Below are 22155 nucleotides of genomic sequence, written 5' to 3' on the forward strand. Positions count from 1 at the left end.
TGCAATCCATCATGAAAAACTTCATCAATGATCACATATCTACACACAATGAAACAACCGCACGACAAAAGGAATATGTCAGTAGACTTGGCACTTTTGTGAAATACCAACCCCTATTACGTTTTAGCTTGGTCACGCCAGCGCTAACTTGCCTGGCATGTGTCACAACCTATAAAACTCAAAGAATAGAACGATGGTGTCGTCAAAAAGGGTTAGGTCATGATTTTTTACAAATTATTAGTACAATTTCTAAATTAAAAACGCTAACAATCAGTCGGCTGATCCCTCGGCCGCATTTGTCGTCTGCTCCACTTGCCATGTGCCTTCCTGGTACGCACACTCAATAAATTCCCCTAGTAAGAGAAGCATCATGTGTTTGCTGATGTGAAATGCTTTTGCAATAAGTGGTGTGTTACACTGATGTTCATACAAGAGAAGATATGTTGCAAGAAGAATTGTATAAAAAAATGTTTGATTTTTTCGATGACATTGCGAAAAAAAGGCAAAACATGACTTTTTTGTAAAAAGTTTCGCAACACAGTCATTGTTTGTAAGAATGAGGTTGGGCTCTTGGTTGGACAAAATCTCTGGGGGTGTTGAGGCCAGTCTTTAAAGAAAGTTCGCCGGCCGACGTGTAGCGTGCTCCTTTTCATATATGGTAAAATATGTGATTTTGACCTAGAAACATCATCAATGCCCATCAACCTATGGTTGGATGGTTAGATGTACAGTGTGGTCTCCGATCCATTAAGATTCAAATTCTGGTATTTGCATTATTCTTGAATTTATTTCAAGATCTTCGACAACACATTTTCAGTATAAGGAGACGTTTTCGTCAATGACGAAACACCTACGAAGGCGTTCATGAAAATAGAGTGTGCGTATATGCATTCATAAAGACGAATACATCAAGGCGTATATGAGTCTGTATTGTGTTTAAAAAGCAGCACCAATGCCTAATTCGTCCCTCATCAATCAAACAGAAAAGAAAGAAGAAGAAAAAGGGCGCGACGCACGTCAGAGGAGGAGGAGGAACCGGTTCCCCCGGTCTTATCCGCCCACCGAAATGGAAGCCTGCGCCTCCACCAGCCGCGTCCTCCTCCCTTTCCCTCCCCGCGCCGCGCGCCCGGCGGCCGCCTGCTCCCGGCGCCGCCCAGCGGTGGGAGCCGGCCGCCGGAGAAGAGGGGTCCGGCTAGCCCCGGCCCGGGCGTCGCTCGACAGCGCGGCGGTGCTCCTCGACGCCGCCGCCGCCGTCGGGGCGGTGGAGGCGACGGGGACGGGGTACTCGCAGGCCAGCTACTACACCTCGCTGGGGCTCTTCGTGCTCTCCGTCCCGGGGCTCTGGTCGCTCATCAAGCGCTCCGTCAAGTCCAAGGTCTCTCCCTTATCCATACCTGCTTTGCTTCCTTGCTCGCCCTCTGTTTCTGATTAATTCCAGGACTAGCTGTGATTCTGATTCTCTCCATCGTTTAGTTAGCTCTCATTCAGTCCAACCAAGTTAGGCAGTATAATTAAGTTCCACGCAATCGGCCGGCACATAAGTCCGCAGACAATCAATCAGTCAAATTAGTTGGCTTTCCCGAGCTTAAAAATAGTAATCCCTCCGTCTCAAAATAAGTGTCTTCAGCTTAGTACAAGTTTGTAGCTAGTACAAAGTTGAGACAGTTATTTTGGGACGGAGGTAGTAGTATGTCATGTGGTGCTTGTGGGTTCGTTCCTCAGTTTTTCATCTGCTGGGTGTAATACTTTAGGTAGGTTGGTAGCATAGCAGCCATGGTGCCGGAGGGCGCTGGCTCTTTTATTCATGTATGTCAGCCGGGGAGGCTGGACTTGTTTTATCAGTTTCATGATGAAATGAAACTGGTCCTTAATTCGAAAGACACATATGCTATTATCAATCAGGTTCATGTGTTTTTCTTGGACGTATATATTGTTTGGTTCTTGGACAATGATACTAACTCAGTTGTCGTCTACTCTGAATGGCCCAACCCAGATTGTGCAGAAGACGTTCGTCAGGGAGGAAGGACAGCCGACAGCGCCGAGCCTGGTGGCCGGGGAGATCCTGTCCTTCTTCACGCGCAACAGTTTTTCCGTCTCTGACCGTGGTGAGGTCATCACGTAAGTAGCACACGCTGGCTTTCGGCATTAGTGTCTTACATCGCTCTGCAAGTGTTCAAAATGGAACCGTCAAACTATATATACCTCAGCATTGTTTGGCAATTGCTTTACTTGCGTTGTTGAGGTCCTGGGTCCTGAAAGCATCAGAGTCTTAGGGCCCGCTTGGAATCGGTGTAAACTTATACACCCGGATTTAATTTACAGGTGTATATTACCGGCCATAGTGTGATTTACGCCTGAAATAAAAACGATGGCTCGAGGTCTGTATCAATTACACCGGCATTTAGGACTCATCCGACAATCCAATCGTGGCCTTAGGATAATCTGAATTCCACTTTAGTATTGGACAATGGACATGTATTTTGGTGTTTCAGAGTTAAAACACTCGAATTGGCTGTGTGACCATACTAATAATGGTTGTCACTTGGAGTACTTTGCATCAGATTTACGTACATTTGATGGCGCTAGTTAAGTATGGCACAGTTGATCCTTACTGGTCAGCTGTTGAGCAATAGGAGTAGTTACTATGGCAGCTGTATATGTTGTTCATGTAATCTGGCACAGGCTTATGGATACAATTTTTAAGTTTGACTACATTGTAAACTGTGGCACTTTTCGTTTCCAAACAGCTTCGAGGGCACAATGACACCAAGCAGCTCTCAGGCAGCACTGCTGACCTTCTGCACCGTCATTAGCCTGGGGAGCGTCGGGCTTGTTCTGTCAATCGCGGTCCCAGAAGGCGGCAACAACTGGTTCTGGCTTATGACCTTAAGCCCCTTGGCGTACGTCCCTACGAGCAAACTCTACTAGCCGAAATCCCAAATGAAACTTACGATACAGGTGTAGTAACCGTCTGTCTGTTTTTGATGGATGTTTCCAGGGGAGTGTACTACTGGACAAAAGCGTCGAGGAAAGAGGAGATCAAGGTGAAGATGGTCTTGTCCGATGACGGGAACAATGTGTCCGAGATTCTGGTGCGGGGCGACGATGTGCAGGTCGAGCAGATGAGGAGGGAGCTCAAGATGAGCGAGAAGGGGATGATATACGTGAAGGGGATATTCGAGACATGACCAGTAGCTTTGATGTCTGGAGTGTAGTGACCAAGCAAGCAGTTCAAACCAGGCTTTCATGTGATGCGATGCAAAGTGAAGGTGAGAGGGGAGTTGAGGGTGGGTTTCAGTATCCACGGGCAAATCTGTGTCTTGGCTTTGAGAAAAAGAGATGTTTTTTGTCGGGAATTCGATATGGCTCCTAGGTCCAAATGATTCCAGTATCTGTACCCTGTTTGTATATGAATTACACTCACAATGATACATTTACATAGTATGTGATCTAACAGAGAACCTTGCTTGTGTTCCCGGCTGGTCGATCCTTTAAACCCTAGACCATCTCTAGCCTCATTGAAAGGCGCCATAGCCACAAACACATTCTTGAGTATGGTCGTCGTCTTCAGAATTGTCATAATCGGGTAAAGAATGTGTGTAAAGTGTGGTATGCATCTGTGTAAAGTGTGGTATACCTGAAGGTGAAAGTCCTGCCAGCAGGTTTTGATCTCATTGGTGCACTTTCAGATTGTCAGGAGCATCCCAAATCCACCTATTAACATATGTGTTTTAAACCATTTAGTGTGTTTTAAATTTAGTAACATACAGTTGCTACATAAATCCACCAATCATACCTGTCAAGATGGTTCTTAGCACTTCAACAGCAACGCAGCCAAACCAATGAAGAATAGATACAGTTCATCAGCAAATGGCGAAGAATTTTTTTCTTTTTCAAAACGAGGCAAAGATTGCCTTATCTATTAAATAAGTAGAATAGAATTGTCCAGTTAATTATGAAAAATCGGGCAAAAACCAGAAAAACAAGGGTCAAACCCACTTTCATAGACATAAACACTCATGTTGACCAGTGACCAAACAACGCAACTCCGAGTCTGACGGAGAACTCAGAAGAACAAAACCAGACACAGCTGGCGTTACGGATCACCTGCAGCCAGTCATCAGCAAATGGCAAAGAGTTAAGCAAACCAGAGAAACATTTGGTAAAGGAACCACAAGAATATGCAAACCTCAGGTAGAAAATGAAGTAATATTGTCATTGATAGTGCGAAATTACAGGAGTTTCATATCATGGAACGGGTAACATGATAAAGAAAATCTTAGTATCAACACATTTACATCCTGCAGAATGACTCGGTCTAAGTGATTTCTACCAGGCTTCGAAATCAGTAGAGATTTACAGTTCCATTTACGGCCTTGCTTAAGGAACTCGTGTCAGCTCTTCAGGAACTCGAACATCTGGGCATTCTTGCAGCACCAGCAGAAAGTCGTTTGGAATAGTTTTTGGAGCCTGCTTTCCCGTGGTGGAGTGGACCATCATCCCGAAGAATACTCTCATGAAACATCTGCAGCGCACCCGCAGCCTAAATTTCTCGCACGGAGCTGTGCAAATCTTCAAGTTCGCTTCTGCCATGGGCATCGAGCAACAACTTTTTCTTTCCAGCTGTTGGGAAGGCCTGCCAATGCACTGTTTTTTGGAGGGACGACAAAAGGAAAATACAATAAATGAGAATGATAAAAGAGGGGGCCTATACCGCAGGCCGACTTTCAACCGCTAGCGTGGATCTCCTCTTCAGGGACGCCTTGCCTCTCCTCCTCCTCCACCACCATCTTTTCATCATCCCATGTTCGGAATTCCACCGCAGGGCGGTTCGGAAGGAGACGGGCTGCACCTCTGATGGCCTCCTCCAACGCCTCTACGTCCCGAGCGGTCGCGCCGACGCAAATGATCTCGACGGCAAGATGCGTGAGGGAAGAGAGGTGCTGGATGCCAAAATCAAGACCGCTGCCTGCGTCAAACGGAACCCACAGCTTCTCGAGCCTCGGCATGGCCCCGGCCTCAAACATCAGTCCTTGCCCATTGCTCCAGCAGGTGAAGTGGAGCTCCTTCAGACGCACAAACATGCTGCTGCTTACGACGAGCCGCTGTTTCGGAGCAGCCGATTTCGACGTCAGCCAGAGAAACAGCAAAGAAGGCAATTCTCCAAGGATCTCCAGTGCTTCCTCTTCTACTGGATCGATATTGATATCTAGGTATGTGAGCTTGTCCAGCGACGCGATCCAAGGAGGAACTCTGGGGAAGTTGTAGTACGCGCCCATATGAAACTTTTGCATGAGATGAGGGGAGGGGAACCAGGAGTCCAGTAAGAACTCCATGGTATAGCCATGATAACTACGAATGCATATGGATCGAAGGCTGGATCTGCCCAGTTTGCGCAGCGAGGATACCAAGTTAACCACAAAAGTGTCTTCGTTACCGTGTGTACTGACAATTGACCAGCGTAGCCCAAGGATTTTCAGTTTGGTCAGACTGCCCAGCTCCAACAAACAAGACGCCGTGCTGTGCCGGTTGACTTTGATATCTGATAGCTCCTGCAGAGCTTGCAGATTCCCAATCCCTTCAGGTAATTCCAAATTACTGACGCGCAAACATGTCAAATGTTGCAGCTGAACAATGCTTTTGGGCATTTTTGTGATCTTTGTCCAGCCCATATCCAGAGTCCTCAAATGCTGTAGTTCTCCTAACTGCTCAGGGAGTGCAGAAATACTTCTAACGTGGAGTCGCAAATACCTCAACTGGAAAAGCTTCCTTAGATGCTCAAAACAGTTGCTCTCCATCTCCTCGCCATTCTCAATATCAAGTACTCGCAGAACACGAAACTTCGAAAGAGAAGGCATCTTTTCAGCATACCCGACAATACTGAGCGAGCAGCAATGAGAAATGATCGCTGTTGATGGAAGCATGGTGTGCTCTTGGGCATAATAATTGAGAGATAGCCTACGGATCTTATGCCGAAGGACTAATATCTCATTTTGGTTACCAGAGAAGGTGGCAAAGTTTTCTTCAATTGACTTAGATGCAAGGAGATCCAGAATCATATCATGCACTCGGCATGAAACGACTTGACCGTCATATTGGATTTTCACTGGCTCAAGCATACTTCTATTGATAAGATCATTAAAATAACACTCTCCTATTTCCTCCAAATCTCGTCCATCATCTGTATCAATGAATCCTTCAGCGATCCACCTCCTTATCAATCGATCCCTCTCAATCTCATAGTCCTCCGGAAATATACTCAGATACAATAAACATGTCTTCAAATGGTGAGGAAGATCATCGTAGCTAAGAGATAGTATCTTTCTCATCTCTTCTACACCGGGGTCCTTTCCCAGTGTCGAACCGATCGAATTATACACCCACTTCCATTCTTCATTTGTGCTATCTTTATTAGCCAATAAACTTGCTATTGTAAGAATCGCTAATGGTGAACCACCACATTTTTTTAATATTTCCGAGGAGATTTCTTCCAATTGAGGACATATATCTTCTGAGCCAAATATTCTTTAAAAAATAAACCCTTAGAGTTGGCTGTCGTGAGAGGCATTATTTCATAGACACGATCATGGCGCCGAGAGCAACATGACTTGGCTATATCAATACTACGTGTTGTCGTCATTATTCTGCTTCCCAGATCATTCAGAAACAAAGAACATTTGATAATCTTCCATGCTTGAGTACTCCATATATCATCAATAACAACTAAGTACCTGCAAAGTGCATGTTTTGCAAATCTCATGAATAAGGAAAATATGTGAACAAATAAATAAAATGGCATGTTTCCTTGTCGTCAAATGTTAGTAAATCATGAGAATGATATAGGGCTTCAAGTTTCTTGAAATTCACTGTTTATGGGGACAGAATCATTTCTCTTCTATATATTACTATTACAGACAGCCATTATCCCCATCCCCAATGGTTTGGCCACACTACAAAAAGTTGAATTTATCATTGGGGGTTACGATATCTAAAGGAAGTCTTTTGAGTCCTTTAGATAGATAACCTCATGAACTGTGAATCAAAGCACTATTCACAATTGCATATATATGCTTAAAATGAAACAAAATCATCTATATTTAATTTAATTTAATTAAACAACAGTAGACTATAGTAGAATGGCTAGGCTACTAAATAAGCATCAATGCTGAAAAAAAATGATGCAGTACCAACAGCCAACTAATTCAAAGTTGGTGAACGTACCTCTTGTTCTTTAAAACTTCTCTGATTGCGTCAATGAGTTTTCCCTCGTCCTGTACACTTGTGCTAGGAAGCTCTTGCTGGCAGATTTGAGAGAGTATATTTCTTAAGATCTTATTCACATCTGGTTGCTGTGACAAGGAAACAAAAGCTCGACACTGGAACTGGCCTTCTAGTTTACGGTACACCTCATTGGCAAGTGCAGTTTTACCGAGACCCCCAGGACCCACAATAGATAATACCTTTTGCTGCTGCACTGATGCACCCATCCCCTCCATTAGGCACTTAATGAGCTCGTCTCTTGGCTTGTCAATACCGACAAGCCTATCTGACTCAGCATAGAGTGAAGGCAAACGAGGGTCGATAGCCCTTGAGATGCTAGGCTCGAAGGTGTGCTCATCAAGCTTATACCTTATACGTCGCTTGCTTGCATCTTCAACACGTGCCTTGAGCCCCTGAATTTTGCTGGATATTTGATGGCGCGCCCTCAGCGCCTTGAGCTGCTGGACCACACTTTGCACAAGCCCTGCTGTCTGAGCACTGTCAGTTTGGCCAAGGCTTTTCATAAAGTCGTCTATGCAATCCTCAATGTCGTAAGACATCTCCCGAACTTGGTCCCTCCATTCCTTCGTCTGCACATCAAGATCACGGTCCGCCTCTGCCAGCCTCTGAAGGAGCGCGTTCATGCTGCTCAGCTCATCTTTCATGAACTCCACCTCCCTGTGCACACCTTTCAGCTTTGCGTACTCCTCCCCGAGCAGGGCGGTGAGCTTGCCGATGACAGAGGTCATCACCCCTGCCAAGGCGCTCACCATCTGTTGGATGCTTTATGAGCGTAGCTACCAAAATGCCCAGTTTTGCAGAAAATGACCCCAAGCTTCAGCACGACAAAGCAAACACCTGCCAATATATGTATGTATCACTAAGAGAGGTAGGTATCATACTGAATAAGAACCATAATTACAATCATAACTTTATAATTTAGTAAAAAGAGAAAACCACTCACACACATCACATGCCACAGAAAATTCAAGATGGACATGCAAACCTGTAATTTTTATCAGAATCCAATCGCTCTCTGAATGACACAGATGTAGTAAAGAAGGAGAAATGAACTCCTGGCCTGGTACTGTGGGCACATAGACACGCCAATAAATGACGACCATGCTATTTATCCAATTTTACCAGCTTCAGTCGAATCGCTGCTACAATAAAGAACTGGAACTACAAGGTTTAAGTATATTTGAGTTGCTACACTAACTAAGTGTGCTTGAACTGGAATTATGAGTCCAGTCGCATGATTTATGGAGTAAATGTATGCCTTTTGAAAGCACCAGTTTGCCAGTTTGTGCAAAAGAAACAGAAACTGGCAGGGCCCCAAATTTCAGGACGCACTAATCGACATGCATCGTTCATTGCCTCCAATCCATTACCAAGATTAACTAAGATTGTTATTGTCATCTTCATTTCAGTAAGATCTACGATGTCAACTATGACTGGTTAAGTACGATGGCAGATCTAGCGGGTAAACAATTGTTTTTATTGTTAGTACCGCCTAAGCTTATCCAGCAAGATCTATGTGAAGGAACACATCACTTACTACGCCGCGGCGCCCGCCACCACACTCACAATACGGAGTACTTGTAAAACATCAACAAATTTCACCGGAGAAGATGATAAGAAGAGCAAAGCAAGGTGTCTCACAGTCCGTACCTATTGGACGGAAGCCAGGCCAGCGGCGCCGCCGACGAGATCAACAAATCGGTAGCGGCGATTGCGAGAGACCCAGCCGGAGCGGAGGGCAGGGGCCGCTCGTTTCTGCGATGGGCGCAGAAGTCGTGGCGGCGACGGCGGCGGCTGGGAGCGGCGACCGTGGAAGCGTGGGCAGAGGGCGCGTGTAGCTGAGGCACCGTGAGAAACTGAGAAGAATGAGTGGCCCAGATTGCTGACTCATCCACGGCTCAGCCAACTTTGACTTTAATTTTTTTTTCCCGATAGAAAAATTAGGCCAGTGCCATCTCAATAGTAGGATTTACTCCTCTGGCAACCATCTTGAGCATTAGCTTGACTTAACTGAATTTCTTCCTCTCCAACTAGATTATCAGCAAACCCTGAATGGTAATCCCGAATTAGACACAACTTGGACCTGCACATTACTAGGAACGACAACATCATGCTTATGAGCAAAAACAACAACAATTATAGTAGGGTCAACAATAAATTGGAGCAGAGGCAACAACAATTAGGTCACGTGCAACAACAATTGGAGCAAGGGCAACAACAATTAGAGCGGGAGCAACAACTATTGAAGATTAAACACCAACAAATGCTCCATTGACAGCTACAACCGCTCCATACTCACCAACAACTGCTCAATGATCAGCAACAAATGGAGATAATTTTATAAACAAACGAGGTCTCTTGTAACAATGCAATTCAAAAGTGTTCCATTTCTTCAACCACTTTACCAACCGTAGTTTGATATGTTTGTTCAATCATTTTCATCCCCATGCCAATTTGACCCAACTTGTTCAACCTGCTTTTATAGTAAATCATTTCTGCTTAACTCTAGTTGCACCAACTCATGCGTCAAGTTGTCAAAAGTAATTGTGACTGGATGCCAAGCCATAAGACAAGGTTGGACAACACATTGTATATGCACTGGTGCACGACGAACCTAAGCAACCACCATTGATCCATCTACAAAAACAAAAATGCCTCTAATCATTGACAAAAATAACTGTTTTTTTGCTGAACTTTCACACCTATAACTACAATTATAACTGAACTTTAACACCTATAATTGATTTTTTTGAACAACTATAACTGAACTTTGACACCTATACTTGGATTTTTTTGGACACCTATAAACGAGCTTTGACAGAAATAATTGGGCTTTTTTTAGACCTTAACTGAACTTTGACCGTAATCACAAGTTTTACTGCTTGAGTCCTAAACCCTAACTCTCATCTATTACAAATCATTCCATTTCCATCAAGATTCTTTAAACACACGTCAAATCCAGCAGCAAAATACATGAGTAACTCTTCAAAGCTCTGACTTTATCTCTTCTTAAATCCTATCTTCGTACATGTAGGAGATGGAGGAGAAAGAGGAGACAACGACATGTACATGGAGCAGATCCAACACATGGAGACAAAGCAAATCCAACACCAGGACATGGACATGGAGTAGAAGAAATAGAACCATGATAGGGAGATGAAGGACATGTAGACTATACGCATACCATACATGAAAAATGTGAAAGAAATATTTAAATTCATGGCAAAAATGTGCCTAATTGATTGAGGGGTTGTTTTGTCAAAGAAACAACATTCAATGTAGAGTATACACATACCATGTACCTTTTTTTACGCTCATTTTTTAGGGGTGTTTTTTTACGCTCATACACACTCCCTCTGTACCTATACCTAAATAATTATAGTTGGAGAAAACTAGAATAATTATTTAGGTACAAAGGGAATACTACCAACAGGGTAGTTTTTTTTAAGATATCTTTTTTTAGGTGCGTCTTCTTTTTTGCGCGGAAATTTTTGTTTTTGAGATGTCACCTCGTCAACTTTTAAAACTAGACGACCCAAGCCCATTACATGATTAGCCCAGCCCTGGACCATGAACGGGCCTCCTAAGCATCTAACCCTAAGCATTCACCGTCCCCCCCTCCGGTGCAGAAGCGGCGGCGAGGAATGGCTTCCTCAAAGAAGCGCCGGGCGAGCACCCCGCCGTCGGCCGCCACCACCTGCCCCTCTTCGTCCACAAACGCCGCACAAACCGCCTCGCCTTCGCTGCCGTACTTCCTACCGGAGCTGATCCCGTTCATCGCGAGCCGCCTGACGACCCTCCAGGACTTCTTCGCCCTCCGCGCCGCCTGCCGCACCTACCGGGATCTCCTCCCGCCGTCGCCAGCCAACCTCGCCTCCCAGGGTCCGCTCCTCCTCTTCCGCCGCTTGTCCTCCGCCTCGGGGGCCCTCTTTCACGTCCCCCTCCGCCGCATCCTCCGCTTCCGCCTCCCCCCCCACCGACCCCAGCGGCCTCACCGAGTTCTACTCCTTCGGCTGCCGCGTCGCCATCCAGGACCGCGACGGCCATGACATTGACGCCCGCCGCGAGCTCCGCATCCGCCACCTCCTCACAGGCGAGCGAGCCCGCCTGCCCGATTCCCTGGAGCCGCGCTACTCTGAAGAAGGAGTCGTCTTTTCCGGCGACCTCGTCGTCACCTTCAGGAAGCAATGCCGCGTCCTCTACTACTGCCACATTGGGGATCTCCACTGGCGAGAAGCTCGGTGCGATAAAGGCCACCTGCTTTACGATCTCATTTTCGTCAAAGGCACCCTCTATGCGCTCATTTACAATCACCCACATTACCGCCTCGCCGTCGTCGAGCTCGACAAGAGTTCCGTGGTATTGTCGTTTCTTGGAGATAAATTGAGTGTGCCGGAAGATAATTGCCCAAGGTTCTGGCTAGCGGAGTGTCGTGGTGAGTTGTTGCTCATTGTCAGGGTGCGGTTCAATCCATGGGTGTACCATGTTTTCCGTCTGCAATCGGGGGAGGGGAAGTGGGCAAGAACTACTAGCCTTGGTGGCTGCAGCTTGTTCTTTAATTGGCATGAGTTTGCCGGTTGCCTTGGTCCGGATCATCCGGCAGTTCGAAGGGACTGCTTGTACTTCACTGGGTACTCTGGAAAGTGGAGCGAGTATTCTTTGGTTGATGGATCTTATCATGAATTCGTTATCGACCACCCAGGGCGAACAGAGGATTACGGATCTCCGGTTTGGGTCCTGCCAAGCATTTGCTGATGCAGTGCAATGGGGTATCATAACTGTCCAGAGGTTCTCAAGGTACATTTTCCTCCCTAGTGGCTAGTTACAGTCGTTTAGTTTGACATTTTCTGTTTGTTAATCAAAAATTTCAAATGACTGTTTAGCAGCAAATCCAGAAGGATGGGTACACCTACTCCCCTTGCAATGCTTTGGTGTCTGGTCTCTTATCTCTCTATCCAGAAAAAAAGTCTAGTGTTTGTTATGATATGGTGGGGTGTTCTCGAAGTGTTTGATGCAAGTAATTCATGGTGTCGTGCGTCTGACAGGCCTGAAAACAATGGCATGTGCAGAGGTGGTTGGACAAGGATGTTTGGGCAAGTGAGTACTAGTAGCGTGAGACTCGGACTGTATCGAGGTCGATCAAAGTTGCTATTTGCCGCAATCTTGGACATTCTAGTATATGCTTTGTGTCTGGTCTGTAACATGATGATGAAGAGAATTGTGGTATTTTGGTTGGCTAGTAGTAGTGCTTCGTTCAGCTGCTGGCCTGGTAGCACCTGCACACGTTTTTCTGTAAAATGAACAACTATGTGTCTATGAAATGAATTTGGCTGCAATGAGCTCATCTAGCTAATTCCACCCCTAAGGGCTTGCTCGGTTAATCCCACCAAGCAGGGGATTGGAGAGGATTGAAGGGGACTGAGGTGAAATTTGATTTGTAGGGGATTTAATGCCTCCCAATCCCCTCCAAACCCCTTCAATTCTAAAAGAACCGAACAAGGCCTAAAGAAGTTTAGCGCATTGAGCTACCCTAGGTTGTATTAATGACTAAACTGCACAAATGTAAAAACCAAAATCTGCAGCTGTAAAGTATTGGCATATAGTACATCTTTTTCAAAATATAAGGTGTATTAGTTTGTTTTGAAGTCAAAGGTGTGCATGTTTGATCAAGTTCTAGGAAAGAAATATCAATATCTACAATCCCAAATTTATATCACTTGACCCATCATGAAAAGTATTTTCATATTTTATCTATCAGGTATTGGAGATGGTGATATTTTCTTCTATAATCTTGGTCAAACATACAATCGGTTGACTTGCACGAAAACCAATGCACATTATGTTCTCGAATGGAGAGAGTAGGAGGTAAAATGCCATTAGAAATGCTAAAAAATCTTGGAAGGAAATTTGCTCGCATAGCCTTCACTCTTAGGAATGCAATACCAGGGTGCATCCCAAATAGGATGATTCGGGGAAAATGATGCCCTTAGTAATGGATCTATATCTCAATTTTTACTTCCAGTCTCCTTTATGGAAATCTATGTTTCTAAACATCAGATATTTACATGTACATTTACATGCCATCATACGTGCAATGTACATTTCTTTTGAGACAACATACAATGTACATAGGTGATAAGAACTGTATCGAGGAGCACACGAAACAGAAGTTCTTTAATTCTGCTTTTGGTTCGGATACTCCCTTGGTCCGAATATTGTTGACCCAACCCTCACATTTGTGCTGCCCAGTTCTATCTGAACAAAGAAAGCAAAACAGGAAACGTCAAATTTGTTCCGAGGATTAATAGAGGTCCAATAATTGTATCCCGTTTGCACCAAAACTCTGGTTTTGATTGCATGTCCCACAGGCCAAAACCCCAGATAAACATGAAAGATCAATGTTTTCTTACCGCTTGCTCAAAGTCACCAGACATTCCCATGGACAGTTCAAACTGTTCTGTCGGTATACCGAGGGCCTTGCAAACCTCAAGCTTACAGTTTACCAGTGCCTGCATTCAGATCAAACAAAACAGCAGCTTGTGAAAGTGTCAACACAGAAAGATTATTCATGATGTGGTCATAATAGAAAGCCACCTTAAAATTCTCTGGTGTTGAGGAGTAATCTTTCATTCCTATTGTCATGAGTCCTGACAGTATTAAGTTTGGGCAAGCTAGTTTCACATGCTTAGCAAGCTCCACGCATTTAGAAGGATCAATACCAGATTTTGCTGAATCAAAACCGAAGTGTTATGTCAGTGAATTCATCATAACATAATCATAGTGAAAGGAAATCAATCTATAACAGCATGGCAGCGACTTGAATCAGGAGAAAAGTTTGAAGATATCTTATGGCATGGCTTCTGAAATGATGGAACAAATTTATAGCTATATCAAGATATTTTATTTAAAGATTGTAGCTTAAATGCAGTTAACAACTGAATACTTGAAGCACGTGGGAAGATATATCCTAAAACTAATAGTAATATACTGGATCAGTTTAAGATATCTGTACTCACATTCTTCTCCACTAGTGTTTACTTGCACCATAACTTTTAAAGGCTCCCTGCCCAAGCTAACGACAGCACGATCGAGATGATTGGCAATCTGAAAGCATGACGACATTATGTAATATAATCAAGGGGAGCAGATAAGGATGGACAAATATGCTGTAATCAGTATTCTCCTCCTTCTGTGCAGACATGTCACATATAAATTCATACTAGCTCTATACGGTTCAGATGCATTCAACTGTCAAACATAACGTATGTTTGTTGCTGTTTGCTTACCTTTTCATTACCGACACCCTCAACCATGTCAAGATTTGGAACGGCAGCTGCAAAACGGCAGAAATAGGTAATTAAGTCCAAGCAGCATAGCGCCTTGATGGTTAGTTGTTTAGCAAAATAGTATAAGTTAGTATATATAGTTGTGTTGTAGCCTAATCTAGTCACTAGCATAGCCCGCATGGTGAAGACTGAAGAACCCACAATTCAATTGGCCGGAAGACTGGACTATCATGTGGTGACTAGTGACTAGAGACACTATATGATTTGAATTGCTTGAATCATTTAATTTGGCTCCACCACTGGGAGTATGAGTTTTTAACTTATAACTCTCTTACTTATGTAGCATTTGTGAAATAAAAGATGCACGAACCAAAGAATAAACAGACTGATATATATATATATAACATATTACAAGAGGCAGAGTTGAAATACTTAGATATTCATAAATCACTTTATTATGTCATTGAGAACAAGATTTGTAATATCACTAACTAATTATTATGTAACCTTGCGGTTCCCCTACTTTGATAGCATAAAAAGAATCATCTATATATGTGAGATGTGGTGTTATGGGCAAAGAACAACAATCCTTCCACAACCATTTGTCAAATCCTCCATGAAAACATACGCGGGTTGCCGGGAGAAGGCGGTTTCTTAACCATACCTAGTAGCGATTTCACCTTGTTGCTCTGCAAGTGGCCGACGAAATGCCACCGGATATCTTCAGGAAGCTGCAGAGAGCAGAGGACGGCAGCACAGGATCAATCAGCCAGCAAACAGATGGAGGAGCTCGAGCCACCCAATCCAATCTAAACCGTAGGAGGTGGCCTCACCTGCGGCGCCTTGGTGACGAACTCCTGGACGTAGTTCTCGCCGAAGGATCGGTGGCCGGCGTCGTAGAGCTGCCGCAGCAGGGACACCGGCTTGGTCTTCCCAATCGCCACCACCCGCACCGCCTCCGCCGCCCGCCCGGACCGCTCCGCCGCGCGCCCCGCCCGCGCCAGCACCGCCCGCATAGCCGCCGCAACCGGCGCCGCCGACGCCTCCGCCGCGGCCGCTGCCATCCTGCTCGTTGCTTCTCAGGCGTCCGCTACTTTATCTTCCTGGTGCTGGTGGTTGCCTCCCTCCCTCCCACACAAAGCAAAAGCTTAGCCGGAGCGCGAGACGGGCCGAATGGGCCAGGCCGTAAAGGGCAACTCTCTTCTTTGATGAAATATTATTACTAGCAAAAGGGCCCATGTGTTGCAACGAGAGAAAGAAATATCACACGACACACGCTCTTAATTTATAAAAAAATGTCTATAATTTAAGAATTTATAGTTACGATATAAATAAAGATGGTCTTATCCTACAAAAATGCAGTTCAAAATTTCACAGGTCTTCTATTTTAACACGGCTTGCATGTAGATTTAATACGTACAAATAATCAGTCAAGTGACCTTCAGTTTCATCTCCAATCCTGATTTTGTTGACGTGTTCATCCCCAACCCGGATGAGTACTGGTATGAAAGAAAGACGAATAATGACTTATTTATTAAGATTGCACCCTAGATAGTATTTTTATTGAACGTTTAACAGATAAAATAATATCATATTTAAATTCTACATATTTTTCTAATCAAATTCCATATATAATATGTTAAATTTGAAGTTACGGTTTAAAAGATATGAGTATTTTTTAAAACATTTAATATATACTACGAGTTTAATATCATTTATGAACTGGTGCAAGCATCTTGGAGTTGGAACAAACGCTTTGATGAGGTGATCAAAGCATTTAGGTTTATACAAGTGGTTGGAGAATCTTGTATTTACAAGAAAGTGAGTGGGAGCTCTGTGCCGTTTCTAATATTATATGTGGATGACATATTGCTGATTGGAAACAACGTGGAGTTTTTAGAGAGCATAAAGGATTACTTGAATAATAGTTTCTCTATGAAGGACCTAGGAGAAGCTGCTTACATTCTAGGCATTAAGATCTATAGGGATAGATCAAAACGCCTGATAGGACTTTCACAAAGCACATACCTTGATAAAGTTTTGAAGAGGTTCAAAATGGAACAGTCCAAGAAAGAGTTCTTGCCAGTTTTACAAGGTACGAGATTGAGTAAGACTCAGTGCCTAGCAACTGATGAAGATAGAGAGCATATGCGCTCCGTCCCCTATGCTTTAGCCACAGGTTCTATCATGTATGCAATGCTGTGCACTAGACCGGATGTTAGCCTTGCCATAAGTATGGCAGGTAGGTTCCAGAGTAATCCAGGAGTGGATCATTGGACAGCGGTCAAGAATATCCTGAAGTACCTGAAAAGGACTAAGGAGATGTTTCTCGTGTATGGAGGTGACGAAGAGCTCGCCGTAAAAGGTTACGTCGATGCAAGCTTTGACACAGATCCGGACGACTCTAAGTCGCAAACCGGATACGTATTTATTCTTAATGGGGGTGCGGTAAGCTGGTGCAGTTCCAAGCAAAGCGTCGTAGCAGATTCTACATGTGAAGCAGAGTACATGGCTGCCTCGGAGGCGGCTAAGGAGGGTGTCTGGATGAAGCAGTTCATGACGGATCTTGGAGTGGTGCCAAGCGCACTGAATCCAATAACCTTGTTTTGTGACAACACGGGTGACGTTGCCTTAGCAAAGGAACCACGGTTTCACAAGAAGACCAAACACATCAAACGATGCTTCAACCTCATCCGCGACTACGTCGAGGGAGAGGACGTAAATATATGCAAAGTGCACACGGATCTGAATGTAGCAGACCCGCTGACTAAACCTCTTCCACGGGCAAAGCATGATCAACACCAGAACTGTATGGGTGTTAGATTTATTACAATGTAATTCGCATGATGATGTGAGAGCTAGATTATTGACTCTAGTGCAAGTGGGAGACTGTTGGAATTATGCCCTAGAGGCAATAATAAATATAGTTATTATTATAATTTCTGTATCAAGATAATCGTTTATTATCCATGCTATAATTGTATTGAATGAAGACTCATTTACATGTGTGGATATATAGACAAAACACCGTCCCTAGCAAGCCTCTAGTTGGCTAGCCAGTTGATCAAAGATAGTCAGTGTCTTCTGATTATGAACAAAGTGTTGTTGCTTGATAACTGGATCACGTCATTAGGAAAATCACGTGATGGACTAGACCCAAACTAATAGACGTAGCATGTTGATCGTGTCATTTTGTTGCTACTGTTTTCTGCGTGTCAAGTATTTGTTCCTATGACCATGAGATCATATAACTCACTGACACCGGAAGAATGCTTTGTGTGTATCAAACGTTGCAACGTGACTGGGTGACTATAAAGATGCTCTACAGGTATCTCCGAAGGTGTTAGTTGAGTTAGTATGGATCAAGACTGGGATTTGTCACTCGTGTGACGGAGAGGTATCTCGAGGCCCACTCGGTAATACAACATCACACACAAGCCTTGCAAGCAATGTAACTTAGTGTAAGTTGTGGGATCTTGTATTACGGAATGAGTAAAGAGACTTGCCGGTAAACGAGATTGAAATAGGTATGCGGATACTGACGATCGAATCTCGGGCAAGTAACATACCGAAGGACAAAGGGAATGACATACGGGATTATATGAATCCTTGGCACTGAGGTTCAAATGATAAGATCTTCGTAGAATATGTAGGATCCAATATGGGCATCCAGGTCTCGCTATTGGATATTGACCGAGGAGTCTCTCGGGTCATGTCTACATAGTTCTCGAACCCGCAGGGTCTGCACACTTAAGGTTCGACGTTGTTTTATGCGTATTTGAGTTATATGGTTGGTTACCGAATGTTGTTCGGAGTCCCGGATGAGATCACGGACGTCACGAGGGTTTCCGGAATGGTCCAGAAACGAAGATTGATATATATGATGACCTCATTTGATTACCGGAAGGTTTTCGGAGTTACCGGGAATGACGAATGGGTTCCGGAAGTTCATCGGGGGGGGGGGGCAACCCACCCCGGGGAAGCCCATAGGAGGGTGGTGCACCAGCCCTTAGTGGGCTGGTGGGACAGCCCAAAAGGGCCCTATGCGACTAGGAAAGAAAATCAAAGAGAAAAGAAAAAAAAGGAGGTGGGAAGGGAAGGAAGGACTCCCACCCACCAAACCAAGTCCAACTCGGTTTGGGGGGGAGCCTTCCCCCTTGGACTCGGCCGACCCCCTTGGGGCTCCTTGAGCCCCAAGGCAAGGTCCCCTCCCTCCCACCTATATATACGGAGGTTTTAGGGCTGATTTGAGACGACTTTTCCACGGCAGCCCGACCACATACCTCCACGATTTTTCCTCTAGATCGCGTTTCTGCGGAGCTCGGGCGGAGCCCTGCTGAGACAAGGTCATCACCAACCTCCGGAGCGCCGTCACGCTGCCGGAGAACTCTTCTACCTCTCCATCTCTCTTGCTGGATCAAGAAGGCCGAGATCATCGTCGAGCTGTACGTGTGCTGAACGCGGAGGTGCCGTCCGTTCGGTACTAGATCGTGGGACTGATCGCGGGATTGTTCGCGGGGCGGATCGAGGGACGTGAGGACGTTCCACTACATCAACCGCGTTCAGTAACGCTTCTGCTGTATGATCTACAAGGGTACGTAGATCACTCATCCCCTCTCGTAGATGGACATCACCATGATAGGTCTTCGTGCGCGTAGGAAAATTTTTGTTTCCCATGCGACGTTCCCCAACACTCGTCCCACGAATCAGCGGTCGTACCATATGCAAGCATCCAATGTGCGGTCGTGCACTTCTGGTAACCAGGGAACCCAATTGTTCCCACAACGTCCTTCTTCAGGATGAAATAGTCATCATAGCACCGAACGCCACGATACAAAAGATCAAAGACAATCTTGCGCATTCGAAAGCTCCGCAGAAAATGGTCAGCGAAGAGTGCATTCGGGGCAAAGTAGTCGTCCCATCAATGTCAAATCGCCGCACGCCTTGTTGTAGTTGTCGACTCGATGACCGTTGATCGATCCCTTGAAATTGAGAACATGCTCCTCCGCACGCTCCACCTCTTCAAGGACCGCCTGCATCATCATCATCTCATCGGAGTACTCCTCCTCATCGAATGAGTCGTCGAACGACTCAACACAATGCTCATATACGTACTCCAAATCAGAATACATTGAACTATTTTTGGCTCTGACGATTCATCGAACAGTTGCAGGGCATAGTAAGTATAGTAGTAGTGGATGGTACCTAACGGGACGGTCGTAGGACAGGGGTTGAATGACGACGGAGGAGAAGCAGGGTGGAGCCTTGTCGGAGCACTGGAGGTGACGAAGACGTAGAGTTCCCACAGGGGTGTGACGTGGCGGCCGGGGTCGTGGAGTGGCAGCGAAGACAAGAGAAAAAAATAAAGAAGAAAAAATAAAAAGGATGAAGGCGCGGGGTCTGGAAAGGTTTTGGGTGGGCTCGGGGTGTGAGAGTCCTACGTGTATGGTGTCCAGACTTCCACAAAACCCCCCACACGGTTATCTCAGGTTTGCAAGAGAAAACGCGTCCAGACCGGCCCACCAACCGGTTATTAGATGGTTTTGGTGGTCCGGACGGATGCGAACGGTTTACGGGCCCATCTTAAAAATGCCCTTAGCTTTCATATATTTGAGGATTTCCATCGACTTTCTAATTTTCTTGGAAAATTTGCATCCTGCTTTTATCGTGCTAGACCAATCCGAGATTACTTTGTATTGCTTGAAAAAGGACATGTATGTCCATTTATTGTAAAAATTACCGACACCTGCAGTTCACCGTGCTTGATTCTCATATGCTTTTCATTTTTCTTTTTCTTCATACAATACAAACACAGAAGTTCATAAACACATATACACTTATTTGAATGCATTTTTATCTTTTATGCCACTGATTGTATCTCATTACTCAGTTTTGCCATTAGGAATTTAAACTGCTTAAAATACCATCGTTTCGTTAGGCGCATGCTAAAAAATGCCATTGGGCACCATTACTGTCAGCCCAAATCTCGTTTGCCATGTCATAATGACCAAAATACCTATAGACCAACATGTCATATCTCCCTCTATTTCACTATCAAAAAGTGTGAGTCCGACTTGATCCCAACAACGTTCTTATTTTACTTTAAAATTATTCGTTTGCTTACACCTTACTAGTGGGGTTCACACTTATCATTGCGAGGTAGAGAGAACTGACATGTGGGTATAAAGGTATTTTTTATCATATAACATGGTCAACGAATTTAACCTGACAATAATGATGTCTAATGGCATTTTTAAACAAACATCTAATGAACGATGGCATTTCTGAGACATCTAATGGCATTTTTGAACAAGCATCTGATGGCGTTTTTGAGCAATTGTAATTTTTAATGGTAAAACTGAGTAGCGAGACACAACTAATATCATAAATTATAAAACATCTATTTTAATAAAAACACACACATCCTATGAATACCTTTGAGATATTGAATCGACATATTTTAAGATTGTCGAAGTCGGACGAGCACCTCATGCAGATCTGGTCTCCGGCTGTCGGTGGTCTCCGCGTGGTGCGGTTGACTGTGACGGATCCTGGTGCTTCTTCGTCGATGGGTAGCTTCGATGGTGGTGATGTTTGGTGGGCTTGTCGACACCAATGCAAGATGATGTGCGGTTGAGGTGGTGTGAAGCTGGATGAAAACCATGTCTTCGCCTTGTGCCTTGACCAGCGATGGCGGCGGCTGTGGCCGTCGTTGACCTTTTTGGAGGCATCATTACTTCGTTCTCCCACCCCTCCCGCGTGGATCTGGTCAGTTCGGCCTCTTCGAGGAAAACCTTGATCTGTGATCGGACGATGACGACACTTTGGTGTCGTATTCCCTGTTGAGGGCTTCATCTTGGGAGCTTGGCGTCGGCGAGTGGGACCCGTGGATGGCGGTTGGCGGCGGGTGTGGCGTCGAGGCTTCTGTGGCAATGATGATGATGGGAGTGATGTGGGCGACGCGAGAATGGTTGCGGTAGTCGGCTCTTCTTCGACGTGTCGACATTTTTGTCTCGGTTTGTTGTTGCTATGGAGTCGAAGCTACGGCGGCGGCCCCCTGTGGTATATGATGACTGGCTACAGGTAGACCGTTCGGCGATTTCCCGTGGCGCCAGTCATGCCTGATTTTGTCCTGCAGAACTCTTCGCAAGAGTCGGAGTTGCGTCGTTTGGGCACTGGTGGTTGAGTTTTTGGCATAGATCTTCATGCAGCTTCACGTGTCCTTTTCAGTGTGGGTCGAGTCGACGATCGCCTACGGCAGAGTCGGAGTCGTTTGCTCAAAGTAGGGGTGGCGAGGATGCCTCTAGGGGAGGAGTGATGACGATGACGCCTACGTACTGTCTCGCCGAGACCCTTTTTTAAGTGGTGTGCGCGGGCTCTTTTTGTGTGCTGCTCAACGATTGTAACGGATTTTGCCTGATTTTTCATAATTAACTGGGTAACCTGGTTTTCACTTGGTTTTTCCTACTTAACTGAGCAACTTTTTTCTTCTTAATGAAGTAGCCATTTCAAACAAAAAATAATGCCTTAAAATAAATAAATAAAACTAGCAAAAGGGTCCGTGCGTTGCAACGGGAGAAAAAAACAC

General features: G+C 44.9%; 2 protein-coding genes and 2 pseudogenes across 2 annotated transcripts; 2 read left to right on the top strand and 2 right to left on the bottom strand.

Moving 5' to 3' along the window:
- Window positions 1–977: 977 nt before the first annotated feature.
- Window positions 978–3475, top strand: LOC123445496 (protein COFACTOR ASSEMBLY OF COMPLEX C SUBUNIT B CCB1, chloroplastic). The gene is made up of 4 exons (XM_045122486.1): window positions 978–1375; window positions 1994–2118; window positions 2748–2900; window positions 2999–3475. The coding sequence occupies exons 1-4, from the start codon at window positions 1067–1069 to the stop codon at window positions 3186–3188; spliced, it is 777 nt and encodes a 258-aa protein (XP_044978421.1). The 5' UTR covers window positions 978–1066; the 3' UTR covers window positions 3189–3475.
- A 718-nt stretch (window positions 3476–4193) lies between these two features.
- LOC123445494 lies at window positions 4194–9157 on the bottom strand (annotated as a pseudogene).
- Window positions 9158–10868: 1711 nt separating this feature from the next.
- On the top strand, window positions 10869–12634 carry LOC123445498 (annotated as a pseudogene).
- Window positions 12635–13248: 614 nt separating this feature from the next.
- Window positions 13249–15742, bottom strand: LOC123445499 (pyridoxal phosphate homeostasis protein-like). Its single transcript, XM_045122489.1, has 7 exons — window positions 15401–15742; window positions 15232–15298; window positions 14568–14614; window positions 14298–14385; window positions 13876–14009; window positions 13692–13790; window positions 13249–13536 (listed from the first exon to the last, which is right to left on the bottom strand). The coding sequence occupies exons 1-7, from the start codon at window positions 15629–15631 to the stop codon at window positions 13456–13458; spliced, it is 747 nt and encodes a 248-aa protein (XP_044978424.1). The 5' UTR covers window positions 15632–15742; the 3' UTR covers window positions 13249–13455.
- Window positions 15743–22155: the final 6413 nt, after the last annotated feature.

This window comes from Hordeum vulgare, chromosome 3H (genome assembly GCF_904849725.1).
Source record: "Hordeum vulgare subsp. vulgare chromosome 3H, MorexV3_pseudomolecules_assembly, whole genome shotgun sequence".
Classification (NCBI taxonomy): Eukaryota; Viridiplantae; Streptophyta; class Magnoliopsida; order Poales; family Poaceae; genus Hordeum; species Hordeum vulgare.